Source organism: Castor canadensis, chromosome 9 (assembly GCF_047511655.1).
Source record: "Castor canadensis chromosome 9, mCasCan1.hap1v2, whole genome shotgun sequence".
NCBI lineage: Eukaryota > Metazoa > Chordata > Mammalia > Rodentia > Castoridae > Castor > Castor canadensis.
In genome coordinates, this window is record NC_133394.1 from 98,788,487 (window position 1) to 98,813,725 (window position 25,239).

Below are 25,239 nucleotides of genomic sequence, written 5' to 3' on the forward strand. Positions count from 1 at the left end.
TAAGTGTAGGTGACTCAGCATGTTATAGATAAAAACCAAAAAATAACCAAAAAGCTGAGGGACTGGAAATGACTAGGAAATGATTGTGGAAATGATTAGCATGAGAGAAAGCAAGTATATTCTAAGGCCCTCACTTCTGCCTTGTTTCTGTTTTCCAAATAGATTATTTCATCTTTGCTACACATGTGGTGTGTTTGACTTCTCGGTTGTATTGGAACCTTGTGTTTCTTCCATGATGAAAACAAATACACACACCACCACCACTTTTCATCATGGTTAAAATTATTAGAAAACACTCTGATAAGACGTGGAGAAGCAACACTTTTTGATCCACCCACTTTAACATTCTTTCCCTCTTCTCCTCTCCCAGACCTCGGAAGCCTGTGAAGGACACATTAAGCAATTCCTTCCTGTTATGACTTCTGGTCACCACCCTGATTTTCTCCTCTGTTCTTCCTGGGTTTACCAAATATTGAAACAGCAGGGCCTTCCTTATGTGTATGTATTTCAGACTTTTATTCTTAACTGTTGTAAAGTCACCTCATTCTGTATTCATATCCTTCCTTGAACTTGTTTTCTCTGGAGACTGGAGTGAGGTACCTTGCCCTTCTGTTGCCATCCACAGCTCTTCTCAGCAGCAGCTCCACTGACGGAAAATGAAAGCTGAACAACAAGATTACATTGTGAGGTAAAACTTGTTTTTCAATTTCTTTTCTTGAAGTGTTTGTCCTATTTCCATGGAGCAGGCTGCTCCTTAGAACAATTTCCATTTTGAGTACTTTTGTAACTTGAAATGTTAGAAATGTTTTTTGCATACCTGCAAGTTTGTCAAAGGAAACTCAGAGTTGTGTTTATGCTGTGGAGAACATCTCAAATCTTTCAATGTCTTCTTTTATTTCTCTGGGTTCAATTGAATGCTTTAGAGCCATGTCAGAACTGCAGGATCCTCTCATGAGCTTTAAGGAATCCTCTGGGAGCCCTCACTTCTCTGCTCTCCTATTCCCTCCACCCACCTACATGCACGCACACATACCACACACACATGCATAAACACACACATTTACAGTATTTTAGAGTATGTTTCTGAGTGCACAATATGTTATTTGCTACATATGTTTCAGGAGCTGAGTTTCTGTGTGTATAATTTTGTTAGGTTAGGGCAAATAGAAAAAGTGTTTTTAATTAAAAGAATCACTCAGTTTTATTTCAGATGATTTGGTTAGAGAAATGTTTTTAATTTTCTCTTTTATTCAATTACTCTTCCTTAAAGCCAATTTTAGACATTTTAACTTTTAGCTTAGAAAGACTATGAAGACTTTATGTGTCATGTAGACTATAATTTATAAGCATAAAAATTGTTACTTTTCTGTAGGGTTTAAAAAGTTTTTATATTTTAACCACACCATGGAATATTGTTATTCATTTGCTCAGGTACCAGTGATAAAGAAAAAAAAAACCTTAGAAGCAGAGAAAACAGAAGCATTACCTATAGAACAAAGATCAGAGTGAGCTGAGTACCAATGGCTCAGGTCTCTAATCTTTGCTACTTGGAAGGCTGAGATTGGTTGGATAACAGTTTGAGGCCAGCATGGGCAAATAGTTTGAGAGACTCCATCTCCAAAATAACCAGAGCAAATGAACTGGAGTTGTGGCTCAAGTAGTAGAGTGCCTGATTGCCAAGAATGAAGCCCTGAGTTCAATCCCCAGTTCCACCAACTTAAAAAAAACAAGAATGATAGTGGGTGTTCATGAAGGGAAAATGAGGTACAATTAAGCTCTAATGATCAGAAATTGTTTTCCTAAAAGTCCAGTTTTTAGCATGTTTCTGTGAAACATGGCTTTTAATTGAAAGTAAGAAGTTCAGTCTCTTTTCTTTGCAATGCTTCTGCTAAAGACCTTTGCTCTTCTTGGCCCTGGGCCAACTGCTGCTCTTGCAATCTGTAGATTTATGACCACAAGGATGTCCTCCTTTGTATCTTGGTCTCTGTATGCATAGTGTGCTAAAGGTCAATTTCACTTTGTGTTATAATGCAATAGCTGAAGTATAACATTTGTTACTAATATTCTAATTTTTATCCTCTTTCTTTTTCTGTGGTTTGCCTGTTAGTAAATAGCCTATTTAGTATTCATACAATCTGCTACAAAAATGACTTCTCCAGAAGATGTCCTGAGAAAAGATGTGAAGATGGTCCATGGCTTTCCCATGGTCTGTGCTTTTGCAGACAACTGGAAAAAGATTGAGCAGTTCCAGAGCAGGCCAGATGACATTGTCATAGTCACTTACCCTAAATCAGGTGAGTTCCATGGCCTGATTAATGTTGGTATGACCACAACATTTATTTTCTGAAAACCAACTTTTCTGTAAAATCAGTATCATCCTGAGTAAAGTTGAAGTTCCCATCATTCTGTGCAGTCTGCTAGAAGTAGATACTTCTAGTATACTAAGATGAACATTTGGAGAATAGAAATGGAAATTGCAGAATTAACTTACTAATACAATGTATTAAGATGACAGGCTTTCACTAAGTTTCCCCCCCACTCCCCAGTATTGAGTGCTGATTACAAAGATGTTGCCTTTTGTCACAGGTACCACTTGGATTAGTGAAATTGCAGACATGATTCTAAATGATGGAAATGTTGAAAAATGTAAGCGAGATGTTATTACTGTTAAAGTTCCAATGTTGGAAATGAATGTTCCTGGAGTACCAATGACAGGTAAACTTAAATCACCTGGTAATCATAATTCTGTCACATTATTTACACAGCATATACACTGCAGCATTTGTGACTCCCATTCAAAGTTACTGTAGCAGATTTGGTAAGACATAACGGAAGTTTGTAAGTAATCCAATAACCAAACCATAAAAAGAAACACTTGTTTACTTCTACTGCACATCCAGGTATGATTCCAAAGATGGAAGAGTTTAATTGTAGAAAACAGCTAAATTTTTATTAATAATATAAATAATGCTCCTTGTGTCTTACTGACTTTTATTTTGTAATATTTCAGAGATTAGAGCAATAAGATGCAAATTTAGGGAATTGTGGCAGTTAAACAAAGAAGTAAAGAAGTACCAACTCTCCTTATCAATACATTTCATTTTTAACCACAAATCTTCTGAGTAATTCTAGAGTCATTCACATTGCTATCATCTGGATATAAAATGATTAGTAAATTATGTATTCTATCCCCAGTGAATTTTATGCAATATTGTGACATTTAAAAAGTGAATATATTGACAATATATCAGTTATTATTTTTACATATTCAAAAAATAGGACTCTATGAGAGAATCATAAAAGAGGTCATTTACATTGGATGTTCAGTGGTGACTACTCTAAATTAAGACCAGCAGTCATCCATGTGCTTGGGGACAGCCCATACCAAGAAGCTGAACCATTAGGTATGAAGGTTTTGATGCAGAAAAGTCCATGGTGTAGCATATGGACCCATGAAAGATCAACAAAAGAAAGAGTAGGATACACAGCAACTAGAGATTAGACAAGGACAGATTATGTTAAGGATTTTTTTAAAGTTGGTACTGGGTTTTGCACTAAGGGCCTATTCTAGCTTGGCAGGTGCTCTACCACTTGAGCCACACCCTCTGCCCCTTTTTGCTGTAGTTATTTTTCAGATAGGGTCTCATATATTTGCCTAGTGCTAGCCACAGACTGCAATTCTCCTACCAATGTCTCCTGTATAGCTGGAATTATAGATATGAACCACCACACATGACATGTCTAGTTGAGATTGGGTCTTTCTAACATTTTGCCTATAGTGGCCTGAACTGTGATTCAGTCTCTGCCTCCTGAGTTGTTAAGATTACAGGTATGAAACATCATGCCCAGATTTAAAGTATTCTTTAATTTTATTCTAAACATTGTGAGAACACATTGAAGAATTCTAGGCAAGAAAGAGTTAATAGAGTTTTCTTACTGTTCTTGTCTAAAACACAAAGATCCCACTGGTTGCTGTTGTAGAATTGTGATGCTAGAGAAGATATATGCTGGATTTGTTGATGGACTACATAAGACATGTGAGGGAAATGAAAAAACCAAGATTTTTATTTTGATCAACCAATTGGACTATAGACCCATTTATTTAAATGGAAAAATTTGGGAAGAAACACATTTGGGGGTAGGCTATTAATATTTCATTATAGAAATGTTGATATACCATTGAATACTTTAAATAATCCTTTAAGTCATGGAATTTGGAAAGATTCACTAGGTAACTGTCAGCATAATTGGGTATTGGAATCACTGCTATTGATGAAGGAAAGCCTTTAGAGCAATATCAGAAGAGCAGGGTGAACTGTGAAAACCACCAATGGGTAGAGATTTGATAGAGGAAGAGGAATTACCAAAAGATACTGAAAAATAGTTGTTGAGATACTGGGGAAGTAGTTCAAATGCTGGAACACTTGCCTAGCAAGCACAGGGTCCTGAGTTCATACCCCAGGTACTACAAAAAACCAGTCATTGAGCTAGGAGGGAATATAGGAGTATGATGTATCATAGGCAAGTGACAAGGGTAGCTTGAACTATACCAGATGTAAACCTGGGATAAGAAGATAGAAGAACATTGGTAGACCTACCCATATGTCAAATCCTCTCCTGTCGTGGAGATACCCCTCCACAAACAGGCTGGATTAGTTGCTTCCATAGGCGGAGGGAGACCTTAGTGTGGTTGTCCGAAGTCAGAGGGCAAATGCTAAGTCTTTGCTGGGGCAAGCAACCAGAATGAGCTCAAGAATAAGGCAAGATTTCAAAGCCACAGAAAAATATGAAATGAAAAAGTGACTGAATCAAAATAATTTAGGGGCATAGGAGTCAGGGATTACTGATAGGGAGACTGGGTTGCAGGTGGAGAGGGAGTTAGAGGAATCCGTGGAAGTTCTTCTAAGTGATGAGGGCAAACTGTGGTACTTAGTGCAGTGTAGGACCTGAATATGGATACTTGTAACATCATCACATATTCATAACATTCATATTTGTACATATAAATGGCCATTTAAATAACCTCACATGGCAAAATTATTATAACACAGAAATGGATGAGAAATCTTTTGTGGAAGTTGAGGGAGGGACCAGAAAGAACAGAAATGGGAAAGACTGAATAACGTTAACAGATGTAAATTCATGTCATGGGCAGTGAGGAATAGAGAGTAGTAGAAGACTTTTCTCATTTCCCTATGCTAGGTAACATGACTGTAGCTACCAGATTGGAAGCATAATGAAATTCCTGGTGAAATTTTATAGGTCTATAATTAATGTTTTCCAGATAAAGTACAGCATACCCAAGACCTCGTTAAATTCAAAATTGTTATTAATAGCCATTTCAATTATTATAATGCTATCCCAAATATTGCAATATTACTCAATTTAACTAGTAATCTTGCATTTTTGTGTGCTTCTGCCAATCCTATTTCTATTGGTATAAAAGTTCTTCTTTATACTAACTACAAGCTTTTCACTCTTTTCTACTTGACATTCATTGATGAATAAAATAAGTTTCATCTTGGCTCTAATGGTATCTCCATTTTATTGTGCATATGTTTGAGGGTGAGACAGGAATAGAGTATAGGAACAGGCAGTAAACAAATACATAAACTATTATATGAAAGTAAGTGTTAAAAGTGAAAAGAATGTTGTAAGAAAGAAATCTCTTAACATACATAAGAAATTACTGTAAACAATTGAGATGACTGTTTAGAATGGATAAACCAGATAAATTTTTTTGTGGGTACACCTTCCTGTGTACAAGATGGCAAGATTATGTAGGATTTGCAGGTGATTTAGAGATTAGACTAGGTAAGAGTAATATTTTGAAAAGAAAAATTATATAAGACTTCAAAATTTACTGGATGAGATACCTGAAGGAGAGGATATGATAAAATTCCAAGTTACTAAAATGGTTATTATTATCACTCATTTTGGAGATGAGGAATGTGAAGCACAGAGACTCTGAGATGTTTTTTAAATGCCTCACAATGAGTAAAAGTCAAAATTTGAACCTAGGGAGGCTAACTGCAAAATAGATACCCTTACCTATTTTATAATACTGCCTCTTGGAATCCTGAAAAATGCCTATGATTGGTTCAAAATTTTGCTGCATTTTGTGCTGCTCAAAAATGTCCTGCAACATTGGTTGGGAAGATGAGGGAATGCGTGGTGCTTGGAGACTAATATTTCCATATGCTCAACTACAATTTTCTAGGTTTAGAACAATTAGAGCAGAATCCATCACCTCGTCTTGTGAAGACACATCTACCAACTGATCTTCTTCCTAAATCTTTCTGGGAAAACAACTGCAAGGTATATTCTAGAGTGCAGGCTAATTTTTCAGTGTGACCCTTAACTATTACCCATTCACATTGCAAGAAAATGGTCAAATGTTTCATTGACTTGCAATGAACTTGCATTGGCAGTTGAGCTACATGAAGAAGTGTTTCAATTTTAAAAAGTTTCAATTTAAATTTACATACCTAAATTTTCTAAATTTGAGTAGTAATACACTCTGTATATTAGCACAACATTGTTACTTTTATATCTTTCCTGTCTCTAGATAATATTTCCTTCTACGAGAAACATAAGAATAACTCTTAACTAAACATTTGATAAAATTCTTCAATGAAACATTTGTGCCTGCATATTTGCTTTGGGACAAAATTTTAAATTTAAAATTCCATTTCTTCAACAGATACAGTGCTATTTAGATTATTTATTTCATCATACCTGACTTTTGCTAATTTGTGATAGATGAATTTTCCAGTCGAGAAGTTGTTCATATTACGCCTTTATTAGTCTTACAAGGTTGTAGGATTTGTCTAGTTCCCTGTTTTGTTCTTATCTTAGTTGTCTGTATGTTCTCTCATTTCCCTTTGTTAGCATTTGGGGTTTATCAGTTTTATTGATTTTTTTTAAGTCAGCTTTTCGTTTCTATTATTTTTCTATTTTTGGTTTTCTGGATTTCTAGTCTTATATTTTTTACTACTCCCCTGCTTGCTTTGGATTTGTTTTACTCATCATTTACTGCTTTCTGTAGATAAGAACTTAGATTATTAATTTGTTTCCTTTTCTCTTTGTTAACGTAAGCATTTAGTGCTGTAAAATTTCCTTTGATCTCACTACTGCCAATGGGTCAGGTCACATAGAAGGGCCCAAGGTGCAGAGCAAACTATGTCTCTTTATCTTTTACTGGATCCTGTGACAAGGTAGATCAGGATTTTCTGGGTATTTTAGTTTTATTTTGTTAATGGTTCCAGATATGCTGCATATCTATTTATGGACCAGTGTAAGACCATTTAGGAGATATAAAGAAAACCCAGAGGGAATTTACCACACTTGCATTATTCAAGTTGTGTTATTCCCAGTCAGTGTATTTTCAGAGTTCTTAAATCACTGTCTGTTGAATAATTTCCAGGGTTGAAGACGGAAAAAGTGAGTCTGTGAATTTCTTAACTAGAAGCACCGGTAAACTTATTTTAATGCCTCTGATAGCTTTCTCTTGCCTTCTATCCTTCCTCTGTTTTTTCAACCTGCAATATTTCTTCTTGGTATTTAACTGGTAGAAGTGAGGCTTAACACCTCCCTGTTTTTTAATCTTTCAATTTCCTTTGTATTCTTTCTACTTATAGTGTTGTCTTCTTGATAATAAATTGTGTAGCAGGGCCTCTGGTTCCCTGCAAAGATGCAGTGGTTTACTTGTTCACAGGGCCAAGAGAGTCAGAAAAAAAAAATATATATATATATTTTACAAATATCTAGATTTCCAAGTTCTAGTCTCCAAAAGGTATTGCTCTAGTGAAAGAAATAAAATTGCTTTTCTAATTGAAGTGCTGAAGGAGAAACTTTGTGGTCTACAATTTTTAGGAGGAAAAAATATTCTGCTACTTTACTTATCTATAGGCTAATGCTTTTCATAAATAACGTGCTGTTCGTTTGGTTTTGTCTCTCCTGCCGCAGATAATTTACCTGGCTCGGAATGCCAAGGATGTTGCAGTCTCATTTTACCACTTTGACTTCATGAATAGTTTACAGCCTTTTCCTGGTACCTGGGAAGATTATCTGGAGAAATTCCTGAGTGGAAATGGTAGGTAGGGTCTAGCTTCAAAATGTAAAATAACTTTTTTATTTTAAATCATGATATTAAACATTATTACTATGACTTCCTTTCACAACTTATTTTTAAGCTAGTACATTCAAACTCAGTACAAGTACATTCTTAGGAGTCTTCTCCTAAAGGAGTGTTACTCTCTGTTCCCCTATTTCTCTCTAATTTATCCTGCTAACTAAGTCCAAAAAATATGTTTTCAGAAAATTTAATGAATTATATCGAATCTTTTACTATAACATTCAATTTATAAACCTAATTTAATCATTGCAATAATGAAACCTTGACTCAGCTCCTAGAAATCCATCCTATACTTTGTTTAAAATAGACATTGTTTTACTAGGCCAAACCATTAGTGATATCTGTTTTACATATGTTATATTCATGATATTTAAGTGCATACTGGATATGAGTACTTTTTTGTGGTACTGGGTTTGAACTCAGGGTCTATACCTTGAGGCACTCCACCAGCACTTTTCTGTAATGGGTTTTTTTGAGATAGGGTCTTTCAAGCTATTTTCATGGGCTGGTTTCAAACCTCGATTCTCCTGATCTCTTAGTAGCTAGGATGACAGGTGTAACCCACTGGCACCCAGCTATATGAGTATTTTGCAACAGAAGGGTTTCTTTCCATGTGAGACTGAGTATAACTTACTGCTAATCAATCTATTTTTATCTGAATTGTTTCATTTTCATTTCATGTTTTAAAATTTGATTGTTTATACATCCATAAATGGCTGTTTGCCTTTAAAAATTAGTATTTTTAGTTTCCTTGATTACAATTTGACTTATTGTTCAGATACAAACTTGATGAATATTTATGTAAATAGCTTTTCTCTGATTTTAGTGACTTATGGTTCATGGTTTAATCATGTTAAGAGTTGGTGGAAGAAAAGGGAAGAACATCCAATACTTTTCTTGTTCTATGAAGAGATGAAAAAGGTAAAATGCATACAATTAGAATACCTTTCAGATTCACGATGGGAGATATCAAACTGTCAATGTTATAGCTGTATTTCTAGTACCTGATACAGTGCCTAGCCTATAAATAGAGGGTCAATGGTTAGTTGTATGAATCATTCATTGCTTGAATAAATGAATGACTGAGTAGTAATAACTAAAATTTTACTTTGCAAACAACAAATTATGCCCCATGTGAAATCCCTTTGTACCATGTATTTCTCAGAAACTCCCCAGGTGTTTCTTATATCTTATCACAAAGAATCTTCTGAGTTTTTGCACTCTGCTCAGGTTTAGTTGTTTACAGCCTGTAAGAGAATCTGACATCTAAATCTTTATCCAAGGCTTGTGGAAGTTAATGTCAATCTTCTGGCAGTACATAGCTGCAAAACCTAATGTGGTTTTATGAAACCACCTTACCAAAGTGGTGATGTCCCTTGAGTGCTTGGTTAGCCAGAGTTAAGTTGTAAATACTTTATAAGAGAAAAACTGGATCTGTTAGAAGTATCTCTCTTTATTTCCTAGATACCAGAGCTCTATTTACCAATTTTATGGGGAAAAAAACAAATTTAGTTTATTTTCTTTTAAATTTCTTTTATTCATATGTGCATACAATGTTTGGGTCATTTCTCCCCCCTTCCCCCTCCAGCCCCCTCCTTTCCCCACCCCCTATCTTTCCCCCACCTCCTCACTTCCGAGCAGAAACTGTTTTGCCCTTATCTAATTTTGTTGAAGACAGTATATAAACATTAATAAAGAGGACCAAGGGTTTTTGCTAGTTGAGATAAGGATAGCTATACAGGGAGATTCCTCACATTGTTTTCCTGTACATATGTGTTACATTCTAATTTGATTCTTCTAGAACTAACCTTTTCTCTTGTTCGTGGTCCTCTTTTCCTATTGGCCTCTGTTGCTTTAAAGTATCTGCATTCGTTCCTTTGCATTGAGGACATCAAATGCTTTCTTGTTTTTTGGGTTTCTTACCTATCCTCATACCTCCCTTGTGTGCTCTCGCCTTATCATGTGATCAAAGTCCAGACCCCTTGTTGTGTTTACCCTTGATCTAAAGTTCATATATGAGGTTCTGACTACAGTATTTTTTCTCCTAAGAGTGAAAAGAAAACCCCTAGAGTAGTCCTGGGCTACACTGCTGTTCAATTTCTGAGTCAAACATCTTGCTGTCCTTATATATCATTCTTGAAAGCATTTCTACCCTTGTTCAGCTGAAGTAATCATTCAAATTAACATATCCATGTTGATTTATGATCCAGCTGAAATATCTTTTTAGGTATTGCTAGATATTTTTGAATCCCCTCAACCTATTACATATGTCCTATTTAGTAGACAATGTTTTTTCTCTTGTCATAGAGTTACTTTCAGACAATGTTTTATAAAGTGTTTTAATAAAATAAGAGTAGACCAAAGTTACAGAATATATATCAAGAATGAGATTAGGAAAAAGTCTAATAATTTACCACATGTTCACGAGTGTTTTTCTCTGCTTTAATTTCTGCTGGTGTCTACACTAACATTATGGTTGTTAATTTGGCAGTGGCAAGATATTTTCCATCTCTTTTATGTCCCATACAAAACAGTCTCTCTGTACTTGCCTATCTGTATATTTTCCTAGTGTTGCTATTAACTTTTCTTTTGGAATTTTCCCCATTATTTTCATTTCTGCCCTTTTACTCATTCTAACCACTGATACCACTTAAGTAGCCATCTCATTTTCCTCTCACAGTGGTGTGGGTATATAAAATATTGCCAAACTTCCTTTAAGGGAACTTCTTTCAACACACATACATGTGTGTATATACTCACATACATTTAGTTACTAGTAATTACTTTTAAATGTTGTTTCCTTCCTGTTCAATAAAAGATACAGTTTATACTCTTCATCAAGACACTTAGGGTGTTTCAATTTTGCAACTCAAATTTCCCACTTTTATAGCTTCTCTCACTCCTGCCAACAATTCAACCCTAAATTCAACCATTTTGTTTTCCTCCCTCCCTTCCTTCCTTCCTTCCTTCCTTCCTTCCTTCCTTCCTTCCTCCTCTCTCTTAACATATTATGATTCCTATCCCTCCAAGAACTTGACCTATTTCCTGTACTAAAATTTCACTTTCCAGTATCTCAGTAGACAATGTCTTTTGGCAAATTCTAAATCACAGTTCTCAATTTTAGATTAGATATTCCTTCTCCAAAATCTTTCTAGATATATCCATGCAAATTTACTTGCTTCATCAAAATTTACAAACATTAAGTTTGTGTTATTAGAAACTGAAAAGTGATCAATTTTTCACAGGCTTTTTTCATTTTGTTCTCAGTGGTTATTGAATAGTTTAGGCTTTTATAAAATTGTGCCTTCTTTGGAGTCTTTATTTTTTTCTTATTCTTTTTCTCTTCTCTCTCTCTCTCTGTCTTTCTGTGCTGGGGATCAAATTCAGGGCCTTGTACATGCTATGTAAGATCTCTACTACTAACCTACAGCCCTAGTCCTGGAGTCTCTATTTCAATACTTTATGTCCAAGCAAGGTCTAATCAGTTTTCTAGGTAAGGAATTTTGAAGTTGACTATAAGAATGTTTGACTAAAAACAGAAAAAATAAAATTAGGAAGAATGAAAAGACTGGACCCATAAAACCACAATTCAAATCTGACTTCACATTGAGCTTAAAATAACTGTAATTTTGTTGTTGTTGTTTTTGTGATACTAGGGCTTGAACTCAGGGCCTACACCTTGAGCCACTCTATCAGCCTTTTTTTTGTGTGTGTGTTAGATTTTTTCAAAATAGGGTCTCTCAAACTGTTTGTCCAGGCTGGCTCTGAACCACTATCCTTCTGATCTCTGCCTCATGAGTAGCTAGGATTACAGGCGTGATCCGCTGGGGTCCAGCAGTAATGGTTTTGCTTGTCCAAATGTTGTTGGTATTTATCCCAAGTGTATTTCTTACTGTACATTGAATGTGAACTAAAAATGTAACAATTAGAATAAAAATATGTAGCTATTTTATTTTTGCTAAACATTCATTGTGGATTTTTAATTTTTTTAATTAATTTAAAACTTATGGAGAATGGACCCAACAAATATGAATTTCCTTCCATACTCAGAGTCAAACAATAAGAAAACAGATTATAGATGTGTCATTTTTTTATAGTATGTTATTGATTTACACGTTTATCATTTTCTTGGACATATCTTTTAATATACTGATAGCATCCAAAAGAGGAAATCAAGAAGATTACTAGATTTCTAGGAAAGAACTTAAATGATGAGATTTTGGACAGAATCATCTATCACACTTCATTTGAAATGATGAAGGATAACCCTCTGGTGAATTATACACATCTTCCAAGTAACATAATGGATCACAGCAAATATCCTTTCATGCGCAAAGGTAAATGCCAATTTTAATTTCTGTTGTTATTTTCTTATGAAGGGTTAGTTCCATTGTCTCTGTTGCTTCATTTAACTACTTTAGGCTTCAATTTTTCATCTGTAAAGAAAAGACATCCAATGTTACTTAGATTATTAAATGAAATAATGCATGTGCAGCTGTTACTTGTATACCTTAAATATTTGATGAATAGTTCTCTTCCTATTTACTATTGTGCTAAACAAGAGTGGCTTTTAGGTGGGGGTTAAAGAAATATAATTCGGTGTGTGAATTCGTTCGAAGTACTCTGTATACGTCCTTGGAATTATCACAATGAAACCTCTTTTATTATGAATTTATGCTAATAAAAATAGTTTTAAAAAGTAGTTTGAGCAATTATTAATGAATTATTCAAAGTTTTTTCTTTCATTTTTACTCCCAAAATACTGTAGGCTCCCTTCTCTTCCTAAATGATATATTAATTTTACTTGGTAAAGTATTATCTTCTTCAAAGCCCCCACATCATTTACAAAATAATTGTCATTTTGCTAACTTATACCAAAAGGAAGAACTTTATATTTTACCCTTTGGAAGTTTTTGCTCCTTACAGTTACTGTCTGAATTATAGATTAGAATCTAAATTTAACTTTAAAAATATGGCAATCATTGCTAAAATACAATTTTACTTACATTTATTCAAATCCTATATATTATGGCTTATTACATATTATATATGCTAAAGATATTAATAATAAAAGCAACACATTTAACAAATTAAGAACTTAAACAAATTTGAGATGTTATCCACTTAATAACGCCAGTGTCTATTTTCAATAATCTTTATTGAATAAGAGAGAGAGGAATAGAAATTCAGTTCATGTGCTGGGAAGTATTACCCTAGGCATGTGTTTTGCACCCAAACAATGTGAGTCAAGACAGTCAATTTAGAAAAGAGTTATATGACTATTGAAATAAAAAATAAATATAATGTTTTCAAATAATGCTTTTTAAAAAACACTGCATTTCACTGTCTAAAAATGATCTCTAATGTAAGATAGCAAGGAAATTCTTCATTGCAAAAATTACATTATAAATCACAACAAAGAAGACTAATATATATGATACATGAGTATACATTTATACACATATGTGTGCATATTTCCTAATAAAATATTTTTTAATCTCCTTTATTAAAACAAAGCAAATTCTCATTGTGATAGATCACTAGATGTAATTTCCTGGAGGTTTTTACCTCCAATCATTTGAAAATGAATGCCATCCCATGATATCTCATTAGGGTGTACAAGTAGATGATATATCAATTCTATGGTTTCTACAACCTCAGTGGGAAAGAATAAAGGCTGAACTAGTATTTGGGGTATCTACATTCCCTCAGAAGTGGTTAAAGGACATACTTTTATTGTTAGGTTGAACTAAGGTTTATCCAGGCTATACTTCTGCACAAATCTAAGAACAAATACATTAATTAACCTGTCAAAGATCCATTAACAAAATGGGGAAGATAGTAACACTTACAGCACAAATTTTGTGTGAGGATTATAGCAAATTATATGCAAGCATTTAGGATTTTTAAAATCATAATACATACAGAAGTAACAAAGATTATTGATCTAAATAAGTGGAGATTCATCTATTCATTCATTCATTCATTCAAATGCAGTGTTTTTTTTTAAAAAGCATAACTTGAAAACACTATTTGCTATTTCAATAGTCATATAACATTCATTATTCAATAAATGTTTAAAGTATAAACATTCATTAATCTATATATAGAAAAGCTCTTTATGTATATATATGCAATAGATATTAGAACATTCAAGAATACGTGACACTTATATTTGTCTCTAGAAACTCAGGATATAGTGCAAGAGGCTTGTACATAAGTGAATGCCAAAAAGGGCTTAATGTGAGGTAGTAAAAGGTTCCAGACACATTCAGATTTGAAGGAGGCTTCATTGGATGAATCAATGTTATCATTTTGTTGCACGATTGTCAGTATAATCTGGAAGGGATAGGTCATGTCCAAGTTTTATAGCTATGCCCCAACCTGCAACAAAAATAGAAAAATCTGGACTTTAGTCAACATTTATTTTATCAAGAAAAATTCTTATGGAGCAAATGTGTTTGTTTATACTTTATAATTCATGCACAGATCAAACATTTTATGTAACTCTCTATTGCTTAAATCTGCATTCTACCATTTTTAATGACATCTTTATAGATGTACTATCCCCAACATATTTGTGTTGATCTTTATGAACATCCCAAAGAGCTATGGCCATCTGGTGAATATTGAACCAAGAATAATAACCACAGAAATAGTCTTGTTTACAAGAATGTTTTCATTTAAAGGATTTAGAAATTTTATCAAATTACCATAACTTAATATTATTTGTAATTAAATAGGATAGGTTTAATATTTATAAAATGAGCAAATATTTTCCTACAAAAATATTGGAGGTAATAAAAGTTTATTCCTTTTTAAAATAAATATTTATAATAAGATGGATCAAGCAGGACAAGAGAGCAGTGTTTTCCTTGAAATTTAGGACTCCTGGTGTTGAGGTATAGGAGCACCACTGCAGCAGGGGCAGTCAGACCAAAGGTGTCTCTATGATAGGTGCCAGAAACAAAGTATGGTGAAAGGAGAATGGGTTTCCCATTTGTTCAGTTTATCAACTAATTTGTTTACCTGTACAACATCAATGCCAGTTGCTGAAGAGTTTTAGTTAGGATGAGCTGGTTCTAGTATGAAACTGTTCTGGTTACCTTAAACTTATTAGCTGTTTGTTTTGATTAAATACCTTATGAGTATTTAGTCCAGATCATACAATGTATTTGGATCATTGTCATTATTCACCTATAGACTCAAAACATAATCATTTTAAAGTACACTGGGAATGTGTGCAGTGCCACTATAATAGTTTTATGATTCTGATGATTTTTAAAATAAAGTTGGACCTTCCATGTTACAATAACTCAATTGAAACCAGTATTTAAAATATAAAAAATAAATACTTATGTTTAATGAATATGCTTTTATATATTTTAAAGCATTAAAATATTATGGACAAAAAAGATGGTTCAAGGATTTATATATTTGAATTTAATTTTATTCTTCTCATCTAAATTGCAAATAAAGTACAAAGTTAGCAAATTCAGGGAAAACAAGTATATTATAAGTACCATAGCAATTTCATTCATAAATTCCAGGAAATTGTACTTATCAGCCTTCCATTTTAGTTCTTTTGGCTGATGGACAGTTCTTTGTACAGTTTCTGCAACTAACTCAGGAAAAAAAACTATTCCCTTATTTCTGATCTAGACAATTCTGTGATAAGTCCAGTACCTAGTACAGTTAGAAAAAGTAAAAGAAGGCTGGAAGTGTGGTTCAAGTATTAGAGTGCTTAGTTTGCAAGTGCAAAACACTGAGTTCAAACCCCAGTCCCACCAAAAAAAAAAAGTAAACAAAAGAAAAAGTAAAAGGATATCTCTTAGAAGAATATTGTACTCCCAATGAATTTAAATAAGAAAATTAGTCCTCCTCAGAATGACTCTTCAAAAGATAGACACTGTGTTAAGTTATAACACATATTTGCCAACCAGTAATACCCCAATTTTTAAAAATATTGTTTTAAAGTATTCATCTATTAGCAAAATCTTCTTTAAGTCTTATTTCCTTTGATATATATTAGCTTTTTCTGTGTACCAGATATACCTTATTCTTTCATAAGTTTTCTGTTTGTTATTCCTAGGGATTGTTGGTGACTGGAAGAATTACTTCACAGAGAAACAAAATGAGAAATTTGATGCCATTTATAAGAAGGAAATGTCTGGAACTACACTTCAATTCTGCACAGAGATTTAAAGTACTTAAATTGCAATTTTAAGAAGAAATTACTTATAGCTTATTGAAATGGGGTAGTTATGACTTGGGTGGGGAATCAAATGGATTTATCAAAGAGAAAAATGTGCTTGTAGAACTATGATTTATCAGGCTCAGTTTTGTTTCTCTGCTACTGAGACTCCAAATTACCTTAAAATAAGGCTCATTGTAACCTTTTGTAGGGTACTCCTGCCTTTTCCTAGACTAGTACTGAATCATAGAAGTGATAAATCTCTGATTCTGGAGGTAACTGTTTCTGTAGATTTATTATAGCATGCATTATAAACTGTTTCAGAGTAGAACTTGTATTCATCTTCCCTAGAAACAATGTTGTAAGAGACAGTACTTACCCTAATTTATCTCCCATGTAGTGTGACCTAAACTTAAGTTCTCCGTGTTAATATGGTTTAAGAAATATTATTCACACAATGACATGGTATTTGCTGGAAATTTGACCCAGGACACTGTGCTCCACTGCTATCTACTAGATTTCAAGTTGTTCTCTGAGTCATAGCTCATCTTCCTACAGTGCTTCTATTTGGATAGCATGGTTCTTGTCCTGGATCTTGTGGTTGAGATTTTGGAAATTATTTTCTATACCTTATCCCATTTCTAAGCCTCAAAAGGGGAAAGACCTGCAATATTCTGTCTAGAGCTCTTCCTTGGGACTGGAGTTTGTCTCTTGAGATCTGCCCTGAAGACTTCTTGTTCTCCACTCAAGAGACCTTATTGAATTTCTGAGACTCACCTATTGTCATGTGCTAGTCACCTTATTCTTATCTGAGCAGATTTGGATCTCTTAGTAAACGTTTCAAGAACCAAAATAAGAATACAGTTGCTGCTGAAAATTTCCCAATCTGGTGCCCATGGGAGACTCTCTAGACCAAGTCTCACTCACTTATCCTAATCCAGTATCTCCTCTACTTTCTGTCTCATAGCCTATCTGCTCAGGCTCACTGACAGATGTGTCACTGGGACATTTGTTTCTCAACTCCACCTTTGCCTTGGATGTAGGTATGCATATATCCATGTGCAGCAAGACATTCTGCCTGCAGGTCATATCAACATGTGCTAAATTACATTCAGACACAGTTCCCAAAGTGAAGATGGTTAGGGTGCCCTGGGTTGGGTCCTTGTTTATGCAGGGAGGTAGAGAGTTATGATACACTGAGCCATAATGGAGACAGCTAACAGTGGGTTACAGTATTTCCCTTTCACAAGCGAATCTGAAGTCTCATCTTAGAATATCTCCTTAACCTTGCAACTTGTCTCCTTTTCTATCCTAGCAGAGGAGTAGTTCAGCGCCAACCACAACCCCCTAGCAGTGACACATCTCTGATGATGGAGATAATTGCTTCTATACATTTATTATAGTATGTGTTATAAATTTTCAGGGTATGAAACATATGTTCATGTTCCTTAGAAATGTTTTGTGGGTGTTAACCTTGAATTACCTAGGGGTTATTTTGAATAAATTCCAGGTTTTTTAGAATATTCTTGTCAAGAAGGCAGTAAGCTAAGCCAATCATGTATCCATTTTCCTTGTTATCTTTACTACTAATAAATTAATGAGACCTGAATACATATGGATTTCTAGTACTATGTTCTGTTAATAGAAAAAATTAATATCTCTGAATGAGACTTTAATCTGTATAGCAAATTGGCTTCACTAACTGCCTTTATTATCAAATGAGAAAATCTCCAATTTCCCTTTTTAAGGATAAGTTTCTAACTGGATATTGTTCGACAAGTATATTTATAAGTGTTAGGTATTTTCTATGCACTGGAGATAAAATAGAAAAAATAAAATTTAGATTTTACTTTACTTCTTTGTGGATTGCTGTTTCTTATTCATTCTTTATTTTATGATTCAAATATCAGCACTCTGGTTTCCTCACTCATCAGCTCATGCAACACCATCCAGCAGAACTCCTACTAGAATTCAGCTTTAGAAGTAGTTAAAATTCTTTGAAATTGTTCAAAAACTTGCCACCAACTTAATTTTCTAGAATAAAACTTTAGTCACTATTTCCCCTATTCAACAATTTCCAAAGTAATTTACAATAATCTCATTCTAATGGTTATTTCTAATTGAAGTACCATGATGTAAGGACAGTGACAGCAACTATCTGGCAATGACGTGATTATTTCCTCACCCATGGAAAGCTCATCATTCGAATCAAGGGCTGTTTTCCAAAAAGTCAAAGCATGGCTTAAAAAAATCTTTTCATCACAGCATAGATTCTGACACTGAAAGAGAAAACTTATCTATTATCTTTTACCCCACCCTATTTTGATTCATTCTGTTCCTAACTTATCCTTATCCACACCACCATTTACTCCCTTTTCCCACTGACCTTACAATCTGCCTGATAAGGTGTCTTTTGAGGGCTTTGAGAGTTGAGTAGTATGCCCCATTTCACAACCAATCCTTACAGTGCTCTCCTCCAGATTTCATGATCCTTTTCCTGTGCAGAAAAAAAAGGTAGTATAATGTATTCCAGATACTTGGTGTTAAAGGATAAAGAAAACCAATTATTTTCCTAGACTTCTTCATATAACTGGGAAAGGTCATAAGGAAAAATAGATTCATGTATAGGTTTTTAGTAAACTATCTGCTCAAATGCTTCATTTGTTATTTATAACTATAAATAGAATTTTTAGATATAAGTGAATTTCCCCATTATCCACAATTTGAACCATTACTTTCAGCAGCAATCTGATTTTCTTTTTAATGGTGTTGGGGTTTGAACTCAGGGACCCACTTGTAGCCCTTGAGGTTTTAGTTATTTTTAGGCAGGGTCTCAGGTGTTTTGCCCAGGTCTGCCTACACCTTCATCTTCCTACTCCTACTTCCTGTGTAGCTGGGATAACAGGCATGTATTACCATGTCCAGCTTATTCATTGAGAGAGAGTCTTGTTAACCTTTTCCTCATTTGGCCTTAAACCATGGTTCTCCTGATCTCTGTCTCCTGAGTGCTAGGATTTGTAGGCATGAGCCACCATGTGCAACCTCAGCACTAATCTTTTAAGCTGCTACTTAAGGAATGTAAGTTAATTTATTACAAACTGCTACAGTTAATTTATTGGTGAGTATTTCGTTGTTCTTCATATATGCCATTAAGACTTTTAACTAGCTTATATTTCAACATCTTATGTCTACTTTAATTTTTCCCTCTAAAAACACAAAGAATTGAATATCTTAAGAAAATGAAATATCAGATAAAGGACTGATAACCAAAATATGTAGGGAGCTCAAGAAACTAAACTCCCCCCAATCAATGAACCAATAAAGAAGTAGGCAACTGAACTAAACAAAACTTTTTCAAAAGAAGAAATTCAAATGACCAAAAAACACATGAAAAAATGCTCACCATCTCTAGTCATAAAGGAAATGCAAATCAAAACCACACTAAGATTCCACCTTACCCCTGTTAGAATAGCCCTCATCAGAAACACCATCAACAATGTGTTGACAAGGATGTGGGGAAAAAGGAACCCTCTTACACTGCTGGTGGGAATGCAAGCTGGTGCAACCACTCTGGAAAAAAATTTGAAGGCTTCTTAAAAATCTTAACATAGATCTGCCATATGATCCAGCAATCCCACTCCTGGGGATATACCCCAAGGAATGCGACACAGGTTACTCCAAAGGCACCTGCACACCCGTGTTTATTGCAGTGCTATTCACAATAGCTAAGTTATGGAAACAACCAAGGTGTCCCACTACTGATGAATGTATCAAGAAAATGTGGTATTTATACACAATGGAATTTTACTCAGCCATGAAGAAAAATGAAATCTTATCATTTGCAAGTAAAGGATGAAATTGGAGAACATCATCTTAAGTGACGTTAGTCAGGCTCAGAAGGCCAAAAATGGTATGTTCTCCCTCCTGTGCGGATTATAGACCTAAAACAAATGCAGTAATATTATTGGACATGGGTCACACACTAAGGGGAAAATGCATGCAGGAGGAATAGGGAAAGGGAAAGAAATCTGAGGACCAAAGAAAGTAATCTTAAACTGGCAGAGCCCACTATGGGAAGGTGACCGGGAAGTAGTGTAGAGGTCCGGTAGAGAGGAACCAATTCGGGTTGTAATACACATATGCATGGAAACAATGCTAGGAATCATTCTGCATAGCTGTCTTTATCTCAAGCTAGCAAAAATGCTATGTCTTTCTTATTATCTCTTATGTTTTCTCTTCAACAAAATTAGAGAAGAGGGCAGAACAGGTTCTGCCTGGAAGTGAGAGGGATAGGGGGAAGGGGAGGGAAAGTGGGGGAGCAGGGGGAAGAGATGACCCAAACAATGTATACACATATGAATAAATGTATAAACAATTAACAAAAAAATTTAAAATAAAAAAATGAAATATCAAAATCCACAGCTTCTGTCTCATTAGTTAATAACTCTGCATTTGGTTTTTGTGCAAGGAAAAGGGGTTAAAGCAAGAGGTTTGTAGGCTACATTGAAGTGCCAGCAATAGAGAACACAAGATAAGACCATGGACGGGACAATAGAGACTTTTTGGAATCTGTTCTCTGCCACTTCCTAAGTAACTTGGTTACTTCGTAACCAAGTAGCTTGGGACCTTGAGAAAGTGGCTTAACCTTTCTACATCTCAATTCCTTATCTGTAAAATGTAGCCAGTGGGAAATTTTTTCAAGGATGAAAAGAAATAATACATGAAAAAATTAGATTGGTGCCTAGCATACCTCACTGTGCCCATCTAGTAATGGCTGGCATGAAGGAAATATTTTTTTTAATTTTGAATTTTTATTTATGTAAATGGGTTAAGAGATCAAATTTCTGGTTCTACACTTTTATCTGGCCTCAAAGTGAAATATTTTGTAAGTTACTGAGAAGCAAAGAGATCTGACTTCATTAGTGTTATGATTGGTCTTTTTATTGTTTTCCAGCAAGTTTAATTTTCCATATCTGCAGTCTGAAATATTTTCAATGTGAGGCCATGAACATTATTCTAAAGATAAGTACATGTAGGCTATACAGATTATAAACTTTTCAATGGTATAGACTTTGAAAAGAATAAAGTTTGATATAGTCAAATCATCCAAATAAGTGGCTTGGGATTTCTCAGTAGCAATTTGACTCTGTACCAGATTATACCTAGTCCTTAGGTGTTATCTATAATCTCTCTGGGTAGTAATCAGGAAACAGTATGCCCAGCATGTTATAGAAAATTTTAGTGAATATAGAATGACCTTTAAATGTTCCTAAAAGTCTTAATTGTAATTTTGGGAGGGCTACGATAATCATGAATTTATTGTCAGATTTGGGAAGTCATGAATTACTAACTGGTCTCTTGACTTTATCATCTTACCTCTTGTTGACCACATCCTCTTCTCATTAGTTTTCAAGATAATTTTAATAACTATAGAATTGAGTAATAAAATAGCGTATGTCAATAGCATAAGTGGAATTAAACAATATATGTGGAATGATACATACTTATATTTTCCTGCTACTTTATTTTTATTTTAGTAAATGTCAGACCATCTTATAGAAATATCAGTACACCATTTTAAAGTAAACAAACTGACTTTGAACTGGTTTCAAATCGATGTCTGTCTGACTATAAATTGTTACTCTTAACTATTACATGATAATATCTGGAATGATTCATAAATAAACTTCAGATATTAGATTATTTCTCAAGACATTGTTACAGAAACAATTAGGTAATACTGCCCAAGAGACAATGTAAATATTCCAATCTATATTTATTCTCAGAGCACTATTATTTCAGGAATAGTGCCTGAGAAACTTGAGGTTAGATTTGTGAGGGCTTTTTCTCCATCAATTATGTCATACTTGGAGCTAATTTAGAGTCTTAAATAGCAATGGTATCATTCAAATTCATGGAGGTTAATTTGAGTCTGTAGCATTAATTTTAAAACTTACTCATTAGAAAGGAATATCCCTGATAAAATGCATACAGTCCCAACAAATGACTAATAAGATAATTTTTGTCATGCAATTTACTTAGAAGATGGGCACTGACTGACTCTATCTTGTTCTCTCCTATTCAGGGAGGACTAGAACAAGCCATCATAAATTTTATAGAGAAACTTCTCATGTAAGTTGGAATATGATGAAAAGAAAAGGTAAGAGGAAAAAAATATTGGCTTAACAACTTGCATTCTCTGTATCCTCTCCTTCCTCTGGTCCTATTGGCAAAAGAACCAAAAATGTATTTGTAAAGAAAGTAAGATTCTTGTAGTTTGACCTGGAGATTCTGATTAAGAAAGTCTAAAATGAGACTTTGGATTATGTATCTTATATAATCACTAAAAGTGATTAATTAATGGATGTATTACCTATCACTGCTTCCAAGTAATAAATTTGAACTGCTCTTGTTTTCCAAGTAACTGCTTGCAAGTTATCTAGATTAAAACAGCTATCAAAGCAACCCTTTAGACTGATTTGGTTTATATTTATAAATGCAAAAAGGTAAAATAAGATGAGCAAAAAAACCTTAAAACCAATGCTTTAATGTAATTTGAGAGAAAAAAAAGAGGTTCAGTGAATCACACAGCTCAACACAGGAACTTTAGCCAGAAGTTAAATGGGCAACTTTCCCAATGCAGTCTGCTGAGTGTGTGAACTATTCATTAATTCACACAGTTAATATAGACTGGGTTTCATTGAGAACATTTTTGCTTATTTTCTGGTACATCATTCCTTTCATTGCATGAAAGTTGTTTCTGAATAGATTAGTATGCATGAAAACTTTACTTCCTTCCTCCAATTCTTGGCCTGAAGTGTTCTTATGGATGTATTTTGGGATATTAGGCTCAAAGCATATTAGGTCGCCTGCAACAAAGTCAAAATACATGAAATATAAGCCAGAAAAAGGCAGGAAAATAGTACATGATAAGTAAATAGAAAGTAAAATTTGTTCACAGAAGTTCTATAGTCAATGCAGACTATTTGAGAGGTACAAAAGTTCTACTCCAATACCTAAATTTCCACAGTCAGAGGAGTTTTACTATTTTTAACCTTGAAGTATAACATACATATTAAAGAGTGTACAAATACTAAATATGCAGATAAATATTCCTAAATAATTACCTATAGATAACCAGATTCCAGTCTCAAAAAAAACAGAACTTTACCACTGTACCAGAGCTTGCCCCTTGTTTATTTCCATCTGGTTAGTATTCTCTACAATGGAAATTACAATTCTGGTTTCCAACACCATAGGTTAGTTTTGATACAGATAGAATCTTTTGGATTTCTGACTTTTTCAAACAACATTATATTTGAGAAATGTATTTGCACTGTTGCATGTAGTGACAATTTCATTTTAATAACTATATAGTGTTGCATTGAAGGAATATACCAATTTTTTGAAGGGGACGATCCTGGGGGATTAAACACAGGGCCTCCCAGATGCTAGGCTAGTGTTCTAGCTCTACCACTTGAGCCAAACCCCCATCCCTATATTTTGTGTTTTATTTTTGAGATAGAGTCTTGGGGCTAGTTTTGAACTTGAGATCTTCCTGCCTCTGCTTCTGTAGTAGCTGGAATTACAGTCATGCGACACCAGGCAAGAGCAGTTCATTTGCTCTTGATGGCTATTTGAAGATTTTCCTGCTTGGCTTTTACAAATACTATTGCAATGAAAGCCCTTGTTCATATTTTTAGAGCATCTTCCTTCAATTCAACTTAGGTGTTTCACTGCTACATGATGTGATCTTCATAGTTTTAAGGTATATAGCCAGAGTGTTCCAAAGTGGTTTTACTGATTTATAATTACACTAGCATTGTATGAGCATTCTAGTCCCAGATTTTCACTATCACTTACTGTTTTTTTTTAATTTCTTGGTAGGTTGTGAACACTTTATTTTGGTAAGTGTATGCCACATTTAGTAATTATTTTAATTTCACTGCAGATTAATAAGGTTCAAACAAATTCTCATGTTGATTTGCCATCTTGGTATTCTCTGAGGAAGAATCTGTTTAAATATTTCATTTAATTTTCTATTTGTTGTGTGACTTTGTTTTATTGATTTGAATATGTGTCTCTACAGGTGTGTGTTTATACTTACATGTATGTGTACAGGTGTGTATATTCTGGTTATAAGGCCTTTGTTTATTATATATATATTTCAAATATCTTTTCTGCCTCTATTACTTGAATTTTTGGTTATATAACAGTGCTTTTTGACATTCTCAGTCTTAGTAGTGCCCAATGAATCCTACATAAGAAATATTTTCCTGCTCCAAAGTCATTAAGATATTTAATTTTTTTTTCTAATGAATTTGTGGTTTCTTTCTCCTACAAATCTGAAATACACACACACAATAGCATTTCATATATCCCACCCAGAGATAGGCAGTGACCAAGTACAATTTACTAAAAATATCATCTTTCCCAATTTTGTCTAGGTCAATTTTTCATACATGTGTGGGCTTGTTTGTACTCTATTCCAGTGCTCTATTTTTCTATTCTTTTACCAACACCAAGTTGCTTTAATTAATATAGCTTAATAATATAACTGAATTTCTACTAGTAGAGTTAGTCCAATTTCAATTTTATTCAAGATTGCTTTGTTAATTATTGGCCTCTTTCATTTTTATGTTTTAGAAGCACCTTGATACATTATGAGAACTCTTGTAAATGTACCCCCACTCAGCACAACAATAAAAAATTTAAAAACTGCTGCTATGTTCTATAGTAAGATTGTATTTAATCTATTTACTAATTTATGAAGTAACAAGATTATAACAAACACATTTTATTTGTTACTTCCTTAACTTGGCCTAATAATATTTTGTTGTTTTCAGTGTAGAAATCTTATGTAACTAAAGAGTATATATAGACATGGAATTGATTTTTTATTTGAAGC

General features: G+C 34.0%; 1 protein-coding gene across 1 annotated transcript; it reads left to right on the forward strand.

The window, feature by feature from the left end:
- The first annotated feature begins 359 nt into the window (after positions 1–359).
- On the forward strand, positions 360–18,185 carry Sult1b1 (sulfotransferase family 1B member 1). The gene is made up of 8 exons (XM_074042066.1): positions 360–688; positions 2,108–2,294; positions 2,587–2,715; positions 6,221–6,318; positions 7,969–8,095; positions 8,964–9,058; positions 12,294–12,474; positions 16,230–18,185. The coding sequence occupies exons 2-8, from the start codon at positions 2,147–2,149 to the stop codon at positions 16,340–16,342; spliced, it is 891 nt and encodes a 296-aa protein (XP_073898167.1). The 5' UTR covers positions 360–688; positions 2,108–2,146; the 3' UTR covers positions 16,343–18,185.
- Positions 18,186–25,239: the final 7,054 nt, after the last annotated feature.